At 40.2% G+C, this 21,259-nt stretch overlaps 2 protein-coding genes across 4 annotated transcripts; both read right to left on the bottom strand.

The window, feature by feature from the left end:
• Positions 1-2,023: 2,023 nt before the first annotated feature.
• LOC133999215 (natterin-3-like) lies at positions 2,024-3,612 on the bottom strand. Its single transcript, XM_062438403.1, has 2 exons — positions 3,558-3,612; positions 2,024-3,028 (listed from the first exon to the last, which is right to left on the bottom strand). The coding sequence occupies exons 1-2, from the start codon at positions 3,610-3,612 to the stop codon at positions 2,289-2,291; spliced, it is 795 nt and encodes a 264-aa protein (XP_062294387.1). The 3' UTR covers positions 2,024-2,288.
• sgf29 (SAGA complex associated factor 29) lies at positions 2,933-20,153 on the bottom strand. Of its 3 annotated transcripts, XR_009927366.1 has the most exons (12): positions 20,092-20,153; positions 18,971-19,073; positions 18,251-18,326; positions 17,720-17,792; positions 17,357-17,421; positions 17,138-17,267; positions 13,608-13,754; positions 13,465-13,500; positions 12,428-12,590; positions 11,666-11,778; positions 3,558-3,759; positions 2,933-3,028 (listed from the first exon to the last, which is right to left on the bottom strand). XR_009927366.1 is itself a non-coding variant. In XM_062438147.1 (11 exons), the coding sequence occupies exons 2-11, from the start codon at positions 19,034-19,036 to the stop codon at positions 3,711-3,713; spliced, it is 918 nt and encodes a 305-aa protein (XP_062294131.1). In that variant the 5' UTR covers positions 19,037-19,073; positions 20,092-20,153; the 3' UTR covers positions 2,939-3,710. The 3 variants fall into 3 exon arrangements, 2 of the variants coding, with proteins under 2 accessions (XP_062294131.1, XP_062294132.1); XM_062438147.1 differs by having other exon boundaries at positions 2,939-3,759; XM_062438148.1 differs by lacking the exons at positions 2,933-3,028; positions 3,558-3,759 and having other exon boundaries at positions 11,157-11,778.
• Between the last annotated feature and the right edge of the window lie 1,106 nt (positions 20,154-21,259).

The following is a 21,259-nucleotide window of genomic DNA, read 5'->3' on the forward strand; positions in this document are numbered from 1 at the left end:
ATATCCTGTTTAAATGTCTCTCGGTAATGATGGTTCCTTGCAATGCCAGGCTTTTCAGAATGTCTTTGTAGCTCATTCCCAGCCTAAAATAAAACTCTATCATACTGTCCCTGTCCATCATGTAGCTTTCGCCCCTCTAATGCCTCTACCTTAGACCTTAGAGGTGTCTCTATACAAGTCAATTCTCCATTGACTTGTATAGAGACGGAAGTCCTTTTGACACCAAAACGGTCGCCCCCTGGTGGCCTTTTGATAGAATGCAGTTTTAAGTTACTTCCGTGTTGGCCTCATTTCAGAGGACCGGAACTCCCCGCCTGGATAAAACCAACACACATCACAGTAAATGTATTTCCTTCTTGTCGCTCTGTGCTGTAACACCATGTTTGGCCTGCAGATGGCAGCACAATAATAGAAAGAAAATATAAACCCCCAACGTGTTGTCTACAATTCCATCTGAATATCATTTTTGGCTTTTGTTGTCATTTGAAATATTACATAATTAATTCATAATAGCAGAGGGTAGAGGAGATGGACCAGTTACCTCAGGAATATCTGTTAAATGCCTTTATTCTCAGAGAAAAACACATAAAAATGTTTTTCAACTAAAAAGGATGTTATAAACATGTGAATATATAATATGTGCAAATGTCTTAGACCACCACCATCATACAAAAAGAAAATACACGAACTATGTCCACAAAATGTAACATTAATTATTAAATATAATTATTAATTAATGCTCCATTTAGGTTTAATTGAGCCAGGTTGCTGATATTGCTCCAGTGAAAGGAGAGGTCTGAATACTTACACACTTTAGCCGCTTTCTGTTTTTTAATACAGCATACACATTTCCTGTATTATCTGGTTGTATTCTAATAAAGAGCCTGAGAAATAATTATAATATTATAATTATAATAATGTAAAACCACCCTTTGATGCATGGCCAGTATATACCAGGAATGGTTTGATGAGAATGATGCAGAGATAGGACAGCTCATGCCCAAGAAAATGACATAACCTACAAGGCCAAAAGATTGGTTCACTCCAGGTCCAAGTCGGATATCCAGACACCGGAGTTATTAAGTATTTTTTAAATACACTTAAATACACCGAAGGTCGATGAAATATTTAATATTCATCATTCTTTTGTGTTTACACCACTTGACATTTTCAGGAGCTAACGAGAACAAAAATGGATGTTAAGTTAGTAGGAGGTCACTAAAAGATCTGAAAAGCAAGAAGTGCTTTAAACCAAACTAGTGTATGGTTAAGTGCACAATGGATAAATATCCACAGGATTGAAGAATATTTGAAAATGAGCTGAGTAGAGATCAGGCAGAAACGCTAACAGTAACACAATAATAACATCATTAATGTAGATTGTAAATAATAATAGACTAAGCACAAAACCACAAAACCTTATGTAATCAATGTCTTGTTAAAAGAGAGGTTGATGTGACAGTTCAGCTGCTTTCTATCAGACAAATATGCATAAAACCACTTCTGCGCATGATCATCCAAACCAAGGCAGCATCATTTGTTAGTAAAATGCAGTGGTCAGCAGTATTTAGAGTCTTCTAAAGGTTAACAAACAGTGCAGCACAGTGCTGTTAATGTGCAGAGAATGTATTATATAATTTAATATAAGGGTGGAGGCTGAGATTGTGCTTTGTTGTTGTGATGTTTGACACTAAAATGATAGGGCTGCTTTAATTTTCTGATTCTGGTAAGTGCATGTAACAACACACATCTTAGTTAGACATACTTTATTCATTGCTCTGACTCCAACCACTACTGAAACCTTTGCTGGAGACCAGCAACTTAAACAGAGTATATTAGCCAGTATTTATCATTTTTGCAGTCTGGGGCATTTTCATGGGTCATTCATTTGTTAAACTTTTTCAATTGTTTCTTAGATAATACTTCTCTACAAAACGAAGAAAATACTAGAATAAGGGGTAGGGTTATTATGTTGATGGTGAACAGGGTAACACAAAGTGAAAAACTTCAGGAGACCAGGATGTCTGATGCTGGAAAGTTTATTGAAGCTTGATTGAGAAGAACAGAGTTACATCACAAGAGAAAACACTGCAGTATAACAGCGTTGTTGGTTCAGGGATCCAAAACAGCCTGCTTCAGACTGAACTGAGAGGCTGCATAAAGGGCCACTATAAGATTAATACGTTTTTTTGAACTGTGAATCATTCAAAGCTAGTGGAGTAAAAAAATCAAAAATATAGAGCTGGAAATTAGCATAAGTACCTTTTAAGTATTATTCCATTTTTCTTTTATTCGCAAGGCTTAGCATTGGGTATAGGAACACAGCGATCCGCAACAGTCTTGAAATCTACAACATTGACACCCTTGTACACCCCAGTGATGGTTGTCGATGCGGTTCTCCCATTACGGTAGGTGCGGGTGAGGCGTGCTGTGTAAGGGATATTTGTTGAGTATTTATTTCCTACAATACTGACACTGCAGGAGTGGTTTGGTGGTACATTTACTTCGACATCAACAGCGAGGTTTTTCGACACCTTTAGGGTGGTCCCACTGGAGAATGCGTTGGTTACCTCAGTGCTAACCTGAATACCTATTTCGGCAACAGATGGGATTCCAGCAGTGATGCTAGCTGTGACACCAGCTGAGATGGCAATGCTAGTGTCCCACCTTTTCTCTTCTTCATACGTGTTTGAGATCGTATGTGTTTTTGTAACTTCTCTGCACTGATTATTGACAAGGGTAGACTTGCCCATGGCCTCTGGAGGATGCTGAAATCTTTCAGCCTGATTAATATTGTACCTGACATTAGAAATGCGCTCTTTGGAAATATCTTTGTTCATAGTCAGGACCTCATAGTCCTTGTACCAATACTCAGAACCTTCCCAGGGAAGGAAGAAGGCCTCATTTCTAGCATGCATCTTCCCAAGTCCAGTTTCACCACCGATGTTGGAGGATCTCTTTTGTCTCAACGTTCTGTTCGATGTGATGTTAAGGGTGCTGTCCTCTGATAATGGGTTCGGTATGGAGACTGTATAAAAGAAAGACACAGTTTAGTAAATTAATGTAACTTCTTAAGTCCACTATGCTGTGCTAAAGAACACCCTCTCATTGTAAGTCATGTTGCTGTATATGATGTGTAAACCATACCATGTAAATTGGATGATGTTTGTCACATAAGGTTGACTTCCTGTTGTCAGTAGGTGGCGCTGGGCCCTGGAACTTTTATGGGTCCTAATAAACTCACCAAAACAATACATTCCTCACACTTTCATTGCACCACTTGGTGCTGAGGCCCAAATAATTATCTTTACAAAAACAACAGGTTCCTCACACTTAGAGTGCCAAGGAACGTTGGGCCTCTGTTGGGCAATTTCTTGCTTGGGTGCTAAAAATCTGTCAAGTCTGTTCACAAACCTGAACATGACTATTACTCATACTTGAGTTCAATTGTTTGAGGCAGTCTGTGTGTTACAGCTAAGTTTACTTAATAAAGTATTTTACCTTGTTCAGTATAGATGTCATTGGTTCAGGTGTGTGCAGGTGAAGAGGACCCTTACCTGCTGCCAGTAGAGTCAACAGAGCTGCCACACAGATCACTTTGTAGAGAGCCATCCCTGCTCAGTATGTTCATCTCATCAGATCTGCTGCGGCATAAATACCCTTCCTCTGCCTTCCCCCCTCAAATGCAAACACACCTCTGTTTACCTGCATCACGACCCCGTCCAACACCCCCTCATAGTAAACAGTGTCACTTCAAGCCTGTGGTTGGATGAAAAAAATCTTACTGTTATATTTACTCAAGTACAATTGTGAGGTACCGTAAAAACTGGTGTATCAGTCTCAGTCTATTTTCGGGGGGTTCAAATATTACACCTGAACCAGTGAGTCAGGTTAATGGTTAAAGGTCCAGTAATGATTTGCTTAACTGAACTGGACCAGTATATTAACTCTGACTGTAGTCCGTGAGCCAGAGGGGTTGGTCGTTACCGAAAAAGTGGCAAAGGCTACCATACCTTTTCTGAAAGCCTGGAATCTCAGCTTTTCAATGATGTATGATGGCCATCTGACAAGAGTAGCTGTTTTGAGTTATCACACATAATGTAAACTAAGGTTGAGAAAAATAATGCATATAAATCAAGCAGAACACTGACAGCTGAAAATCTATATTGGACATATTGGAATATTTTATTTTGTTATGTTTGGTATCATTTTAAAGGGGAGACTCTGGGCTTTCATTTAAATCATTTTGTGAACATTTTGGATAAGTACAGCCAACCCTGGAGCTCTTCAAACTTTTGATCACACACATTTTCCTGCCATTTCCGCCTAAGTCATCTTTTGTCTTTTAATCCTGTGGCACCAGGGAGCATCAGAGAAACAAAATCCAAACACTTTAATACTGGCATGACCCTAAGGATTCAGAAAATGTATCATTTACCCATATTATCTGATTTGGAGGGGGTGATTTTCAGTGTTATATCAGACATGGCGTTTGAGAAAATAATGCCTATAAATTAAGCAGAACACTGACATAGCTGAAAATCTAAAAAACGGTATAACAAATAACAAATGAGACATGGATTCCTATGTTTTAAGGTGTGGTAAACCCAATTATGACATTGCCATTACTGTAAAAGGTCAAGGTCATGACTTTTAGGCATGGTCAATGACATTTTATGACATTTTCGTACAGATTGCATCATTCAAGGCCACGACACTAATCAAACTCCTCTTCGGAATCCTCATCAGAGGAATAGGATTGTTTCTCATCAGCAAAGTCATCCTTCTGGTTTTTGCACTGTCTTGCATGGCATAGGTCAGTGCAGGGCAAGTTGTTGGCAACACACTGACATGATGGAGTTACACAGTCCCTCTTGCATGAGCAGGACAGAAACTCAAGTACTGCTTGTGGACCAATGGAGACATTGAACCTAGTCTATGGAGAGCTGCAAGTCACCATCTTGGTCCACTCTAGACCACCCATGCTCAACTGGGGAAGGAACTTCAGGGTTGTTCTCGAGGCATCTTCTCCAGATAGCACCTTGATAGTTAGCTCTGAGACAGTGCTTCCTGAGAGAATCTGAGCATGGAGGTAACTGCCAGGATTCTACGCCTTTCTTTGCACAAAAAAGTGCATACCTCATTTCATTGATGTTGGTGATTCTGGACTTGGAGCTGTACATTTGACATGTGAACTCCTGTAAGACTGCATACAACTCAGGTGTCATTGTCGAGTCTGCCCCAACCTTCTGAAAGGTCTCACAGAAGTTTTCATCCTTCTGAAGAAGTTTTAGGGCTGACACTTTACCACGACCTGCAAATGCACTTACAGTGTCGCAGCCTGTGTATGCGTGTAAACCAGGCAAAGCCTGCCACAACTGTGAACCCAGACCACGAGCGAGTTGTGAGATGTTTACGTAACTAGTGCGATTCTTTGTCCCTGACTTCAGGAACAGGTCACATGTGAGTGCATCACTGGTAGCCAGGCTTATCACCAAGACATCAGTGTCATCAGACACAAGGATGACAGATTTGTGACCAGTCCTTGAAGCATGGCAAGCATGGAGTAGCATACGGGTGTCAGCCTCTTCCTGAGTGGACGACAGGTCTGCTACCTTGTGCACTCCCTGTTGGGTCAGCTTGTAACACTGATCTTTGGTTGTAGTGTACAGAACCTTTTCACAGATTCTTGTTCTAGACTGTTCTTTGCCCCACTCTTTGAGCAAGAAGGTAGCAAGATTTGTTTTGTTGTTGTTGCTTTGTAGGAACTTCTTCCATTGCTGAACTCTGTGCCCTGCAGTGATCTGTCTGACCTCTGTGCCTGAGTCTGCACCTCTGGCCACTCTCTCCATGTGTTTGATAGAAGCCTCATTATATACATCAAAAACAATGTCAACACGGGTGCTGTGACTTGCTTCAGCTAGCACAGTGGACAAGACATAGTCTGCAATATCAGCAAATGTCTTGCCATCACCGTTCAGCTTCTGAACAAGTGCCATGCCATCTATTACGCAGCTTGAATTTAATGGCAATGATTCAGCAACACATGGGAACTTGAGCAGTTGCTTGGCAAGTGAGGATTTGCAAGTCTTCCTCACAAGCAAGAGCCCACGGAAGTGGTCCAAGGGGATGAGATAACACCTCCTTCAGGTTGAGCTGTCTGCTCTGTGCAATCAGTACCATGTGGGCAAATATTCGATTATCAGCTTTGAGGATAACTTCTTTATTCCCAGTTTTGCATGTCTTTGCTTTTCCCTGCATTGAGGAGAATGTTTTCAGTTTCTTCTTGGAGAGTGGTGCATGGAACTGCTTTGCAGGAGGATTACTCTCAACACGCTCAGCAGAGAAGGTTCTGTAGGCATTCTCGCCAATGGTGTGTGCATTCAGAAGGTCTTCAGCAACATCTGCTGGTGCTGTACTTCCAGTAGACAGAGAAACAAGGGACTCACCACCTGCAAATGGATTTATCCAACTAGAATCCAACAGATCCACAGTGCTTGTAATGTGTTCTTCATCTTTGGCAATTCTGCTTTGCCCAAGGTCCTTGTGAGAACAGTCACTTTGTTGGGGTCCCAGGGAGCTTTTCAATATAGACAGGTAAGTGCTTTTGTACTCAGCAGTAAGGTAATATCTTGAGACAGCTGCTGGGTTCAAGCTAAACCCTTTTGTGCCTCCAGCTGTCTGAGTGTCCCGATTGACAGTTTCCTCTAGGGTCTGGTCAATCGGAACCCTGCAAATGTGTTTGTTGCACTCAGCTGGGCCGAAAAGCCACCTTCACAGAGAAACATGTACAGACCTGGTTTCTCATGTTCAATGTGGCTCATCTCTGAGTAGTAAGCAGTGAGTGACCTTGCATAATTCAGATTATCATAGGCAAAGGTCCAGGGGATGATTGATCGAATGCTAGCCATGTGCAATGCCCAGTTTCCTTCACGTGATGCCCTCACAAGGTTTAGTACAACCTCCACCATGTCAATATATGACATCCAGAAGCGGGCCAGTGGACCTTGCTGAGACCTGAGATGCTGCATGAATTCACAGAAGTACTGATGGACCTTTCTGAAAACTGTACGGTCAAGTGATTCTTCTACAGTGGTCTATGATACACCCTCAGAAAAGACACTCAAGACTAGGGGCCGGATATCTAGGAGATCGTGGGCATCAGGATGGTTCTCTGTGAGCCACTGGGGAAACTGATTCCAGACTAGCCTCAGGAGGGCTTCATACATGATTTTGTGGAATCTCAGAGATCTATTGTACTTATGGCCATCCAAAACACCACTGACAGATCCCTCAGCCACAGCTCCAGATTCAATGCATATGTCCCTTAGGCCTGCAGCCTGGAAGCGCTTCCCAATCACACCCAATAACATACAGATAGTGTGAAAGACTCCAAGTCTTGGCACAATGTTGGGAAACCTGTCTCTATGTGCCCACAGAATTTCTATAACTTTACAGTAGAGAGCCTGATCAAAGGCAACTGACATGTTGCTGATGTGTAAGGAAGTCATGATGTTTTTACTTTGAAGGAGAATCTCATGAACAGTTGCCATCTGGGTGGCCGGGGCATTGATGGTTGGCAGATAGCTGACAACACTGGGAATAACATCAACAGAGTTTGATGCTAAGATGTTGTAACCTGTCCAGCTAGGGACACTTTGATTTGTGGCAGAGTGCAGTCTGCATACCAACCATAAGAAGTTCTTCTTCAAAGCATCAGCACAGATATCTGTCTTGACCTCAACATAGGATCTAGTTGGAGGACCACACCTAGTTCCCACAGCATACACTGGCAGAGCTGGCAAAGATACAGAGACAGTGCTGTTGGGCACATCACAAGCTGGTCTAGGCAGTTCAGGACCGAACATCCGAGGCTGCACTGCTATACCATTGACCCTATGGGATGTTCCAAAAAAAATAATCGAAAACATTTTCTGCCATCGTTGCATTCTGTTTTTATTCACTTTTTGTTTTTATTTATACATTACAAGCTCATTATTTATACATTTTATTTCTGACTGGCTATTATTATATGTTTAAACTGCTTAAACCGCAATGATAACTTTTAAGGTGACCTCATCCAATATATACATGTCAAGTTTGAACATTTCTCCAAATTAGCGCCTATTTTAGTAAATGAAGCCTCATTTGTATATTTAGCCATTACTTTTGAGAAAACCTGCTATACAAGCAATACTTGTCTTAATTTATGTGATAAACTGGGAAAGATTTGTGGTTATGTATAAAAGTTTTCTTATTTACCAGAGTCGCCCGAGAACAAGGCATTCATTTTTTAATGTAAATTCCATGAAATTGGGGACCTGATATAAATTATATTTGGTGGATATGTATTAAGGACCCTTTGAACTATCTAAAAATGCTTAAAATGCTGAATAACAACTTTCTCTAAAAAATATTTACCTCAGACTTCAACAAATTAGCATAGGGGTAATAGTACACTACATATTTCTGTCTTTGAAAACGCCATGTCTGATATAACACTGAAAATCACCCCCTCCAAATCAGATAATATGGGTAAATGATACATTTTCTGAATCCTTAGGGTCATGCCAGTATTTCAGTGTTTGGATTTTGTTTCTCTGATGCTCCCTAGTGCCACAGGATTAAAAGACAAAAGATGACTTAGGCGGAAATGGCAGGAAAATGTGTGTGATTAAAAGTTTGAAGAGCTCCAGGGTTGGCTGTACTTATCCAAAATGTTCACAAAATGATTTAAATGAAAGCCCAGAGTCTCCCCTTTAAAATGATACCAAACATAACAAAATAAAATATTCCAATATGTCCAATATAGATTTTCAGCTGTCAGTGTTCTGCTTGATTTATACGCATTATTTTTCTCAACCTTAGTTTACATTATGTGTGATAACTCAAAACAGCTACTCTTGTCAGATGGCCATCATACATCATTGAAAAGCTGAGATTCCAGGCTTTCAGAAAAGGTATGGTAGCCTTTGCCACTTTTTCGGTAACGGTTTCCATATTTTGAGGCCCTGGCTCACGGACTACTGGGTTCAGTTAGGCTGAGTTTCAATTAAACCTTTTAAAACAACACAGTAACTTCACATATTTAATACAGTGTGCAGCTGTGTGCTCACTGAGTCCCAAACACTCTTCATCAGAGCTGTCGCTGTGCTGTAAGGCTCACCAAGCTCACTGTCCTCAGACTCTGTGTCAGTCAGAGTCAAACAAAGTGAATCTTTTATTCTTCAGATCTGTGCTCATACTCTGCGTCTCTGCCACAGCTCAATAAAAGATTTTACATATCGCGCTTTAACATTTGCTGTTGTCCCAAAGTAGTGTCTGAAATACTTCTGATCAACACACTGAATCAGAACCCTCCAGTGAACCGCCTGGTTTTATTTTTTAATTTTCCGCCAACATACAGCAGTAACGGCTCATCAATAGCCTATCTATTTTGTTAGCTGTAGACACAGCTGTTTATAGGACATTATAGTTCATAGTGTGGACGCTCACATCGTTATGTTTATAGTTATAGTTATTGTTCTTGGTGTGGACGGCCTTTAACTTACCTATGATCATATCCAGATCAAACCTCTCTCTGTATTTTACTGCTGTATAGGACACACCGGTGTATAAGTCGCACCCCACTTACAAATGAAAACATATATAATATATAAAAAGGTGCGTTTTATACACCGATTTTTACTGTATTTCTACTTTACTTCAGTATTCCCATTTTATGGTACTTTATACTCCCACTGCACTACATTTCAGAGGGATTTTTTAGATTTTTAATTTGTCTCTCATATAAAATCAGTGTCTAGTTGTGTCTCTTTGTCAAATGATGCAACATTTCATATTTTTGATATTTCAAGTAGATTTTTACTCATGATACTTCTAGATGTAATTTTACATTCATGTATTTATACATTTACCAATAGAAAGGATCTACATACTTCTTCCATCAAACTGTTAAATCAGTGCTTATGTTTGTTTAAGTTTCAGTTAGTGTCAACATGTTTTTTCAGTTTGTCAGAATAAACAGCGAGGAATTGAAGGAGCTCAGGCGTCCCTGCAGATATAAAACTGGAACAACTCTGAACATAAATCTCACCTGGAAGCATTCATGAATGTTTGCAAGAGTTGGGTTGAATTTGACAGGCGGACTGTAATCAGACATCTTTAACGTGTTTATTAACTTCGCAGAATCTTATTCTATCATCATTATTATTAATGAATAACAATGTAAGGAGCATTTTGATGTTGCAGCTGGTCAAGTTTTAACAGCTTTGTATCCTGATGGTTGTTTGATTTATAAATTCATACTTAATCGACTCACCTTTAAGAAAAACTAATATTTCCTCTAAAATGTAGTAGAGTAGAAGTATAAAGTAGCATTAAATGGAAATACAGTTACTTACAGCTCTACTGAATAGATGCAGGTTTTATTGAAGATTTTTTATTTTATCAATTCATGTTTCCCTCAATTCTTTATTATTTTTATAGTTTGTTTTGCAACCTCTTAACTTCACTACTTTGTTGTAATTTTATGTTAAGCTGCACCTTTATGCATGGAAGGTGCTATACAGATAAAGCTGTTCATTCTTTTCATTACTATCCCATTAAGTAAAGTTTGTTCAGGTTCTACTAAACTGAACAAAATGGCAAAATGACATGACCTGACCATCTACGGTCGAAGTCACCGAGTCCATCAACTCCCTGATAGAAGGAGCATTTCCAGGAACTCAACTGTGACAGCACAACTGAACCAGGTTTTACCAGCCACATCCCCCCCACCTGTCAACAACAGGCAAAGATTTGTTTCCTTGCAAACTGACTGCTACCACTGTCTGAGGAAGGACTCTGAGAATCTGTGTGGCTTCGGCCCTTCCAGAGGTACAGCAGACATTGATATTCAAAGCAGGTCAACTCCAGGAAAACTGCTGTGAAAAGGCAGCTGTGTAGATAGACTGACAGCTTCTGTGGAGCGTACTATCATGATATGGCTGCCACGATAACTACATCAGAATACTGAGGCTTCTACATGACAGCAAGCCAACCACAGAGCTCAGCCTTTCACCCTGTCTGCCATCTTCATTTCTGCTAAACTTCACTGATGAAGACTTGCAACAGGAATCCCAAGATACAGCTTTTTGTTGAAAAACCTACATAAACAAACATTATTCAAAGGAGGAGGAAGGTCTTTAAGAAATGAATCAAACAAAATTGTCATTGTGGTCTTTACATACACAGCTGTCATCACAGATGAATGTATTACACATCATTCATTAACACTTATACAAAAATACAGTTTAGGCCCTCAAATTGTCCTTTTGAAGGCAGAAAAACCAAACAACCTTCAGTTTGGCTGCAGTTCCTGTAACAGTCACTAGATGCTGCTCCATATTCCTCTGTGTCTCGGTGGTGATTTGACAAATACAGTCTCATTTAAAAGATGTTCAGGGTTGTTTTAGTTGTTGCTTGATTCGTAGTGCACAGATTCAGATTATCACCTCGGCAACAGCTAATTTCACCATCTATCAATACAAAGTATGATCGGATCAGAGTTGGAGAGTAGACCTGTGCCTATTTTCAGATTTGACAAATAATTCTGAACATCTTTTTGCTATTTAAAGATATGCTAATGTTCCCAGAACAGGCGTGCTCGTGAGCCTGTGCTTACTTCTTCTTGTTCTCCTTGCAGGCGACCACGTAGCGCTGGGCCACGTTGAGTGGCGGAGAGTAACCGTCGGCGTACGATGTGTCCTCAAACAGCACAGAGTAGTCGTCCTGAGGCTGAAAACACACACATGCTGAGGTTAGAGGCTGAAGGAGGTTGTTACTGTTGAGCTCAAACATCCTGAGAAGAGTCTGCTCTACTTCCTCAAGTTGTACAGAGTTTATTTTACTCAAGAATAGCTTCAGTCTGTAATCTGTTATTATTCCTCCTGTTCATACTGACTATTAAAAGATCTCCTTCAAATGTGCTTCCAGTGTTCAGTGATGGAGGACTGTATCACAGTGTGTCACACAGTCATTATAAAGTATCTGATCAGCTTCTATTGAGCTTCATCAGTGTGAGTTAGTCATATCAAGTGATATCTGACACATTTACAGTCTTTTTAGCATCAGATTCCCTCTTAGTGTTTCCCTGTTGAGCTGTGGTGTAACCATAGTAACACAAAGACTTTGCTACTAAAAACACTGAAACGTTGAAACATAGAAGATGAAGATTTGACTCATTCAGACGACTGAAGCTTCATATTAGCTTCAGATCAACTTTTAAATCCATGTTTACACAGAAGGGGGACTGTGTGTTTAGTCCTCCATCACTTCCATTGTAAACATTATGAAGGGATCTCCTTTGTAAGATCATTAGGGAGTCTTTGCTCAGGACAGGTGTCACAGCTAACAGTACAGCTGAGCCGAGTGTTGACAGTCTTACCCTGTGTGGAGGGGTGTGGATCAGGGCCCGGTAGAAGCAGGTGGTCTGAGGGTAGAGAGCCAGCACCAGCTGGTCCTTACTGAACAGGGCCTCGGGGTCCGTCTCTGGATTGGCCTTCCACTGAGGCAGTGGGATGATCCGCCGTCTGCTCAGAGTGTGTCTCCTGATCACACAAGCACACACTTATCAGCACAGATTAAGTTTTTCAGGCAACCAAACTTGTTTCGTCTGATTTTCTACATATTTAGGCTCAAATCAACAATGAACTGATCTACTAAGAATTGTGTGTGTATCAAAGCCTGATATTTCTTATTCCTCTATTAAAAACCATCAGTGAGGCACAGCGCTGCACTGGGTGACATCTTCCTTCATTACAATGACAATGGCAAAGTGCCGAAAAGCTCCAGTGTGTCTTCAGACCTTTACATATATCACACTTTTGATAATTAGGCGCCTGTGAGGCTACTCAAGCACAGGACATGTGTCGGTTTCTGGGCTGCAACTAACTGTTTCTTTATGAAAATGATAGAAAACTGTGAAAAATGCCCGTTATAATCTGCCAGTATCAAAGGTGACTTCTTCATATGTCTTGTTCTGTCTGTCCAACAGTCCAAAACCCAAAGATATTAAGTTTACTATCATGTATGATGAAGAAAAGTGTTGTTTGAAAAAACAACAAAAAACAATTTGATGATCAAACTAGTTGCTGATGAATCAATTATTTGACGAATCGTTGCAGCTCCAGTTGGTTCCGAAGGGAATTAAATCAATTTCTGCTTCGTTGCCCTTCCAACATGTTAAATATCAAACTACATAAAGCTGTTAAATTATGAATTCATGAAGTAAAACTAATGTTTGGAACGACATTTAGACAGCTGGAGGATCATTTTAGCTTCAGTTGAATGAGGCCTGTGGTTCTTTCTCTCTGATTTCTTTACAGTGTCGTCTCGCTTTAGGAACCGTTACAGCAACTGAGCCACGAACAAACGGACACGTCAGTATTGTAATAAAACCGATTTGAACAAAGAAAAACTCACTCTTTGCCTTCTTCATCAATGTCGTCCACTTCATATCTGCAGGGACAGATAAAATAAGTCTGATGAGTTTGTGAATGTACGGGGGGGGGGGGGGGGGGGGGGGGGGGGGGTTTAGTTATGATATCTGTGCTCGATGTTCTCACTTGTTGGTGGAGTGGTTGTAGCTGACCACCTCCGCCAGGATCCACTGCTCGTCTCCGTCCACAGCTTTCACCCTCGCCGCCACCTTGTCGCCCTGCTTGGCCACGTAGTCGCTGCTGGCTGGAGTCGCTCCGCACAGAGGGGGGGGGCTGATGGAGGACAAAAGACGGAAAAACTGTCATTAACTCTGTCTGCTGCTGCATGAAGGTATTCCTGGTAATGGGCCAATTTAAAAATGCATGAGTGATGTTTTTCTATCAATCACACCAATCAATTAATGGAGGTAGTTTAACCCTTTGTAGGTCTGCTCAACCGTTTGGTAGAAAAACTAAAATCTATTGAACCCATTTAACTTTTAAGTCAATCTTTAGCACTTGTATGAGGTATGTAATGCACAGACAGAGCATCAGATTGTGTTATGGTTGCTATAGATACAGGTTGTGTTATGGTTGCTATAGATACAGGTTGTTCTATGGTTGCTATAGATACAGGTTGTGTTATGGTTGCTATAGATACAGGTTGTGTTATGGTTGCTATAGGTACAGATTGTGTTATGGTTGCTATAGATACAGGTTGTGTTATGGTTGCTATAGATACAGGTTGTGTTATGGTTGCTATAGGTACAGATTGTGTTATGGTTGCTATAGATACAGGTTGTGTTATGGTTGCTATAGATACAGGTTGTGTTATGGTTGCTATAGATGCAGGTTGTGCTGACATCAGAGATCCTGCTGGAGACATTTCTGAAGTTGACTTTCATTTTTTCATTTGCAAGGACAAACAGAATGAGTCTCTAACATGTTTTTGAATTAAAGTTTAGAACAAATGAGGTGTGAATGAGTCTGTAGAGGCTGTAAAACATCACATTTAGGCTCAATGAGAGAAATAAATTCCATGTTTTATGTTGTCATGGCAACAAAGAGGAAAAGCAAATAAATAGCCCTTTCTTGGTGTGACCTACAAAGGGTTAAAGCTTCTTCCTGATTTAAAGGCATTTCCCAGGTCCTCTGCTCAGAGATGCAGGTTTCCAAAAATGAGATGCAACTGGTTCAACGTTTTCATGCCATGTTTGATCGCTGCTCTTAATTTTAATGTCAGGGACTAAAATTCATTTTTCAAAATGGGGGGTAATTCCCTCCTTAAATGCTCCATATAGGGGGGATTTTACTTTGTTGGGGGGGACTGTAGGCCGCACCTTGTCCTATTCTTACCGCAGATTGTATTTTGTCACTTTCCTGCAATTTAAGATATTCTCTGAACTATATTATATAGTAATTAGTTATTAGTGCCACGGGTGCTAAGCTCCGAGGCACTCTCTCAGCAGTAATACTGCAGAGAGAGTGCCTCGGGGCATAGCCACGTGCGGCTCGATCGGGAGAGGGGTGCTATTATTTGGAATGTTCAAATTCCAATTTTTCCCAATGTTATTCCAAAAATACCGGGAAAATTCTCCATTGAAAATGAATGGGAATTTTTTTTTTAAACCACAAAATGTCACCTTTTTTCGGAGTCACCTAGCTCTCTCATACCTGCACATAGAAATGTGATTCGAACTTTAAAACGGAGGAAAACTTGTGCACTCTCCAAAACACCAAACTGTTTTTACATAACATGTAAACTTTTCAAACTATGAGCAGTCAAACGAGGAGTGGAAATCACTTTTTTCAATACAACAGCTCTGCTATAAATTCTGCTTTTTTTTTAAGTTTATACATTTTCAGTTTTTGTTAACATTGTCAGAAAAGTGATAATTCTACTTTGTTTATTACTGAGGTCGAACTAAGGTGTACTTGGTGCATTACATTGAACGGTGTTCTTAATATTTTGCCCTCCTCACCTATGTTAATGGAGTGGACAAAATATTAGGAACACCTTTCAATGTAATGCATCCTAATACACCACAATCACTCAATATATAATTTTCACCTTCTTGTCAAAAAATGTATAAGCTTCATAAATGTAGAATTTATAGCAGAGCTGCTGTATTGGATTGAATTAGATTGCACAGGTTAAACCAGTGAGTATCTTATATAGTTAACTTATTCTCTGAATTATATTTTATAGGAATTAAATGTTATATAGTATTATACAGTTAAGTAGTGATATTCAGCTTCAGTAGCATCACGTTTTTGTTGAATCTGCGTCACTCTCTCTCTTCAGGTCTGCTGAATGAGAAACATCTGAGTGACTTAATATTGGCGTTTTGTAACATCAGCTGATAAAACGCGCAGCACCGCAGCATTTTACACATTGCACCGTTAATATCACCTGTTTAGTTGGAGCCGTTCATTTACTCTGAGGCGGTTAGCCTGAAACTTGTTACTATAGCAACGTCACAGTTACCTGTCTGATGATTAACGTTGTTAATGGTGACGCCACATGGCGCTGTTTGCATTGGTTTTTCGGGCTCCGCTGTTTTTTTCTGAGCAGGTTCTGCCTCAGATGATGTAGATTTATGTTTTAACCAGCGGTCTGTGTTTGTTTCCTCAATCTTAATATCACTGTTAGCTTGTCTGTGTTATGCTAGCGGGAGGTACAGCGAGAGCTACATGTGTGTTCAGGGTCGAAGTCAGACAGTCGGACATAGCGGTTCCGGCCAGTCGTCCTGCAGTAAGCACCGCTGCAGACGTTGGTTGAACATTAATATACATCGCTGTAAATGTGTGCAGGAATTTGCCGGATTATAAGTGTTGGATTTGCAGGAATCAATTAAATTGTGCACAATACCCGCAATCCCGCGCTGAAAATCAGACCCTGTGTATTATAAACTGTTTCTTATTTTAACCGTTTATGCATCATGGTTTTGTTTTTATGCCGCCTTTCTACTAAAAATAATTTTCCTCTTAAGGGTAAAAGATGCCTCGTCTGTTTTTAGCTTTTGTGTCCCTAAACTACCAAAATCATCAGACCTAAAAGTCCCTTTGGACATCAGATCAGATTGTACCAACAAAGTTTCAGATTAAGCTTCGTTCCTTCGCTTGATTTATGCTTCTCCGTCGGAACTACGGCGTAGCTACGCAGAGCTCTCTGCGTCGACACGGACCCCTACGCCGTAGCCTGACGTGCACCTCCAAAAAATCCAAACTACGCGTCACGGCAACGCCGACCGCAAGGGCTGTGATTGGTACGCTCAAAACGTCAGTTCCTCCGGCAGTTGCTTCTTCCGGTCTTTCTTCCTGCAACACCGCCATTATTATTAATAATGAACAAAAGGTATGTGTTTTCTGTTATTAGCGCACATAACGCACATAGCGCAATGCTACATGCTACTGTGACCGGAAGATAAACAAGGATACGGATATGACTCCTCTGAAACCACACACACCCCCTAGCGGCATGGCGGTGATTTGCAGAGCAACGCGTTCCCTCAACGCAGAACTATGAAAGGTCAACAGCTTGATTTATACTTCTGCGTCGGAACGACGGCGTAGCTACGCCGGTGCCCTGACGCCGTCGTTGACCTTTCATAGTATAAAGAAGTATAAATCAAGCTTAGAAGCATAACTCAAGCGAGTGGACGAGCAGCAGCTACCTCTCGCCCGGCTTCCCGATCCACAGAGGGAGCGTCATGGCCGACTGCTGGAGGAGCGTCATCAGGACGCCGCGCCTCATCGTCTTCCTGGGAGGGTCGCTGTCGCTGTAAACGCCGGCCATCTTAGCAGCTGCAAATACAGATAAATGAATAAATAAACATAAATCTGTTGTTCAAAGTTACAGAAAGACAAGTTGCAAACCTTCAACACACACATACCTATCCTCCTTTCCTCCAACAGAGACTTGATCTCTGCAATTTTATCGAGAGCGTGTCGCAGAATGCTTTGAGACAGGAAACAAATCAGTCAGTCAATGCAGACAATTATGAAAAGATGAATGATTTGCAACTAGACAGGATTTTAAAACATTTGCATTTGGTTTCTTTTAGTCCTCTATGACAATAAACTGAATTACTCTGGGAAACACAGATCCACATTGTTCACCATTTTAATGGACCAACTAATCTACTAATCTAATCTAATCTAGTCAATAAACAGCTTCAGCTTCAATGACATAAAGCTGAAGCTGTGCAGGCAGGACTTTGAAGAGCTCAGTGTGGTGTGAGTATGTGGCCCCTCACCTACACTCTGCCTCAGCATCTGCTTTGGCTGTGGTGTACAGTCCTCTCAGCTTGGTCCGGTAGTATGGAGACGCTGGAAGACACGGAGGAGCAAGAAAACATGTTTGAATGAATGAAAACAGCATTAATAACCAGATAGAATATGTTCTGCAGCCCTGAATGTTTTCTTAAAATCTATTTAAAAAAATGCTGGTTAAAGTCACTTTTTCTGAACAGTGACTTCAATCAGCCGCTGACTGAATCTGAGTGAGTTTGTAAACTTTGTGATTAAGAGTGCAGTGAATTTCATAATTCCTTACTGATATTCATTTATTTCTATGTGCATTCCTTTTGGAAAATAGTTCATATGGACCAAAGTAAATCAACACTACTACTAATGTTCACAGTTGTCATACACTGCAGTAATATTAAATTCTGAGCATGTGAACCATCCAATAAAATGAAACGCCCCGGATCTTCTAAGCTCCTAGATCCGTCTGACTACAGTGTGTCTTCTTCAGAAAAGGTTTGAAAAACAATGTGGTGACTGACTTTTGTTTTCTGTCTGCATCCTCTCGTGAGTTTTCTGAATGTTCAGCAAATTATGTTCACTGCGTGACCTCTCCTCCTGAAAAACACACAAGGATTATTTGGTTAATGATCGAAGTCATTTTATCGAGAGCGTGTCGCAGAATGCTTTGAGACAGGAAACAAATCAGTCAGTCAATGCAGACAATTATGAAAAGATGAATGATTTGCAACTAGACAGGATTTTAAAACATTTGCATTGGTTTCTTTTAGTCCTCTATGACAATAAACTGAATGTCTCTGGGAAACACAGATCCACATTGTTTACCATTTTAATGGACCAACTAATCTACTAATCTAATCTAATCTAATCTAGTCAATAAACAGCTGCAGCTTCAATGACGTCAAGCAATTCCTTACTGGTATTCATTTATTTCTATGTGCATTCCTTTGTGTGCATGTGAACCATCCAATAAAATAAAACTTGGCCCTGACTCTGGGCTGAGCCACAGATCTTATCAGCTCCTAGATCCGGCTGACTTTAGGGTTTTTTTTTTAAAAACAATGTGGAGACTGATTTTGTTTCCTGTCCCTGTCAAATTATGTTCACTGCGTGACCTCTCCTCCTGAAAAACACACAAGGATTATTTGGTTAATGACCGAAGTCACCATCACATGCAATCAATGAGGAACTTAATTAAAACCCCACCCATACATTAATGAGTAATAACTGTCACCACTTACCTGGGTCTGTTTGATGAGCTGATGGAGCTCTGTGAGCAGCTCAGCAATCTTGGTATCAGCTGACATGTCTGCAGCTTTCAGGTTTTGGCATTCAGACAGAGTCCTGTTCAACAGTGATAAAGGAAAAGTTGTTTTTTCTTTTTAAATTGTGTCTTAAAGCAGCAGTCAGGTTTTCCTCTCTGTAATCATTCCTCCTGTTAATACTGACTATTAAAAGCTTCCAGTGTTCAGTGATGGAGGACTGTAGTCATTATAAAGTAGATGATCAGCTTCTATTGAGCTTCATCAGTGTGAGTTAGTCATATCAAGTGATATCTGACACATTTACAGTCTTTTTAGCATCAGATTCCCTCTTAGTGTTTCCCTGTTGAGCTGTGGTGGAAGTATAGTAACAAAAAGACTTTGCTACTAAAAACACTGTAACGTTGAAACATAGAAGATGAAGATTTGACTCATTCAGAAGACTGAAGCTTCATATTAGCTTCAGATCAACTTTTAAATCCATGTTTCCACAGAAGGAGGACTGTGGATTTAGTCCTCCATCACTTCCATTGTAAACATGATGAAGGATCTTCTAATGGTCAGTATGAACAGCAGGAATCATTACAGACACATAAACTGCTTTAATGTTTAATGTTCAAACTCCTTTACGATCAGTCAGTTTAACTGTACAGTAGTTTTTGGTGAATTAAATAGTTCGCAGGAACGCAACAAAAAACTTCATAATTTTGCCGTAGTGTTGACAATAATTAATTGATTAAAGCCGTATTAAACAGTGAATCTAAGCAGTTTAAAACAATAGTCTATTCGGTTATAATGTTTCCTTAAAGAAGATAAATCATTAAATTAGCAGATTTCTGAATGGAGTCTTCTACACCAGAGAATACGGCTCATATTTCAGCAATGACTGTGATATTAAATGTTTGCACTTAGTAACCTGAAAATGAACTTTACACGTTTTAATAGTAAAGAAACGAGTTAGCAGCTGGTTTGTTTTGCTACGTTTAGCGAGATTCAGTCACGCAGTGGAAACATCAGCTACACGTGTTTACAGTCCGATGGCTCCATGATCATAACACACATCATATGTTTTAATAACTATAGTCTGTAAAGATACTTACCGAGCTGCTTTTAGAGTTTATTTATTATCCTCTTGCTAACTGCACGCAGGAGCTTCTTCTTCTGCGATATTACTGAGTTTTAAAAAGAAGGTTTAATGTGAACATCGCCACCAGCTGGTCAGATTTAGGAACTGCACACAAAAACATGCAATACAGATGAATGGCAGATTGATATGGCTTGAAATCACTAACTAATCACTAACTCAGACTGCTCAATATAGGCTATAAGGGTGAGAAATTAAATGGCTGCTACAGAATGAATAAAAAAAGAAAGAAAAGAAAAAACATTTAAAGGACAATTCAGTTATTCAGATTTGTCTTAAAACAACAGTCAGAAGGCCAAATGAACATTAAAGCAGTTTTTCTTACTCTAATGATTCCTCCTGTTCATACTGACCATTAGAAGATCCTTCATAATGTTTACAATGGAAGTGATGGAGGACTAAATCCACAGTCCTCCTTCTGTGTAAACATGGATTTAAAAGTTAATCTGAAGCTAATATGAAGCTTCAGCGTCTGAATGAGTCAAATCTTCATCTTCTATGTTTCAACGTTACAGTGTTTTTAGTACCAAAGTCTCTTTGTTACTATACTTCCACCACAGCTCAACAGGGAAACACTAAGAGGGAATCTGATGCTAAAAAGACTGTTAATGTGTCAGATATCACTTGATATGACTAACTCATATCAAGTGGTTTTATTCTTTTTTAACAGATAGAACCCAAAATGTCAGGATTAACGACTCACTTTCGGAATCCAAATGCATTACTACAGGTGCACCTCAGGGCTGTGTAAGCTCACCGGTCCTGTTCACCCTTTACACAAACGACTGCACCAATAGTCTCCCGGGCAACCTGTTTTTTTTAATTTTCTGACAACACTGCCATTCTCATTCTGCTTCACCAGAACTCAGACCTGTCATTGTACTTCACGGAAGTTAATACATTTGTTCAGTGGTGTGACGAGAACTACCTCATCATTAACATTAAAAAAACTGAGGAGATGGAGTTTGACCCTCGGTCGGTGGGGGATCATACTACACTGTCCATACACAGGGAGGAGATCAAACAGGTCACATCTTACAGGTATCTGGGTATCCACCTGGATAACCTCTTCAGCTGGAGTGATCACGTACAACATGTATGTTCCCATTTACAGCAAAGCCTGT

This window comes from Scomber scombrus, chromosome 18 (assembly GCF_963691925.1).
Source record: "Scomber scombrus chromosome 18, fScoSco1.1, whole genome shotgun sequence".
Classification (NCBI taxonomy): Eukaryota; Metazoa; Chordata; class Actinopteri; order Scombriformes; family Scombridae; genus Scomber; species Scomber scombrus.

What these genes read in the sequence shown, in the direction of transcription:
- LOC133999215 (XM_062438403.1), bottom strand. Translation starts at nt 3,612, where the DNA reads ATGGCTCTCTACAAAGTGATCTGTGTGGCAGCTCTGTTGACTCTACTG. An exon ending in GTTGACTCTACTGGCAGCAG is followed by an intron (nt 3,029 to 3,557) that starts GTAAGGGTCCTC and finishes TCTTTTATACAG; the next exon opens with TCTCCATACCGAACCCATTA.
- sgf29 (XM_062438147.1), bottom strand. Translation starts at nt 19,036, where the DNA reads ATGTCAGCTGATACCAAGATTGCTGAGCTGCTCACAGAGCTCCATCAG. An exon ending in GTTGGAGGAAAGGAGGATAG is followed by an intron (nt 17,268 to 17,356) that starts GTATGTGTGTGT and finishes CTGTATTTGCAG; the next exon opens with CTGCTAAGATGGCCGGCGTT. An exon ending in TGCAAGGAGAACAAGAAGAA is followed by an intron (nt 3,760 to 11,665) that starts GTAAGCACAGGC and finishes ATCCAACCACAG; the next exon opens with GCTTGAAGTGACACTGTTTA.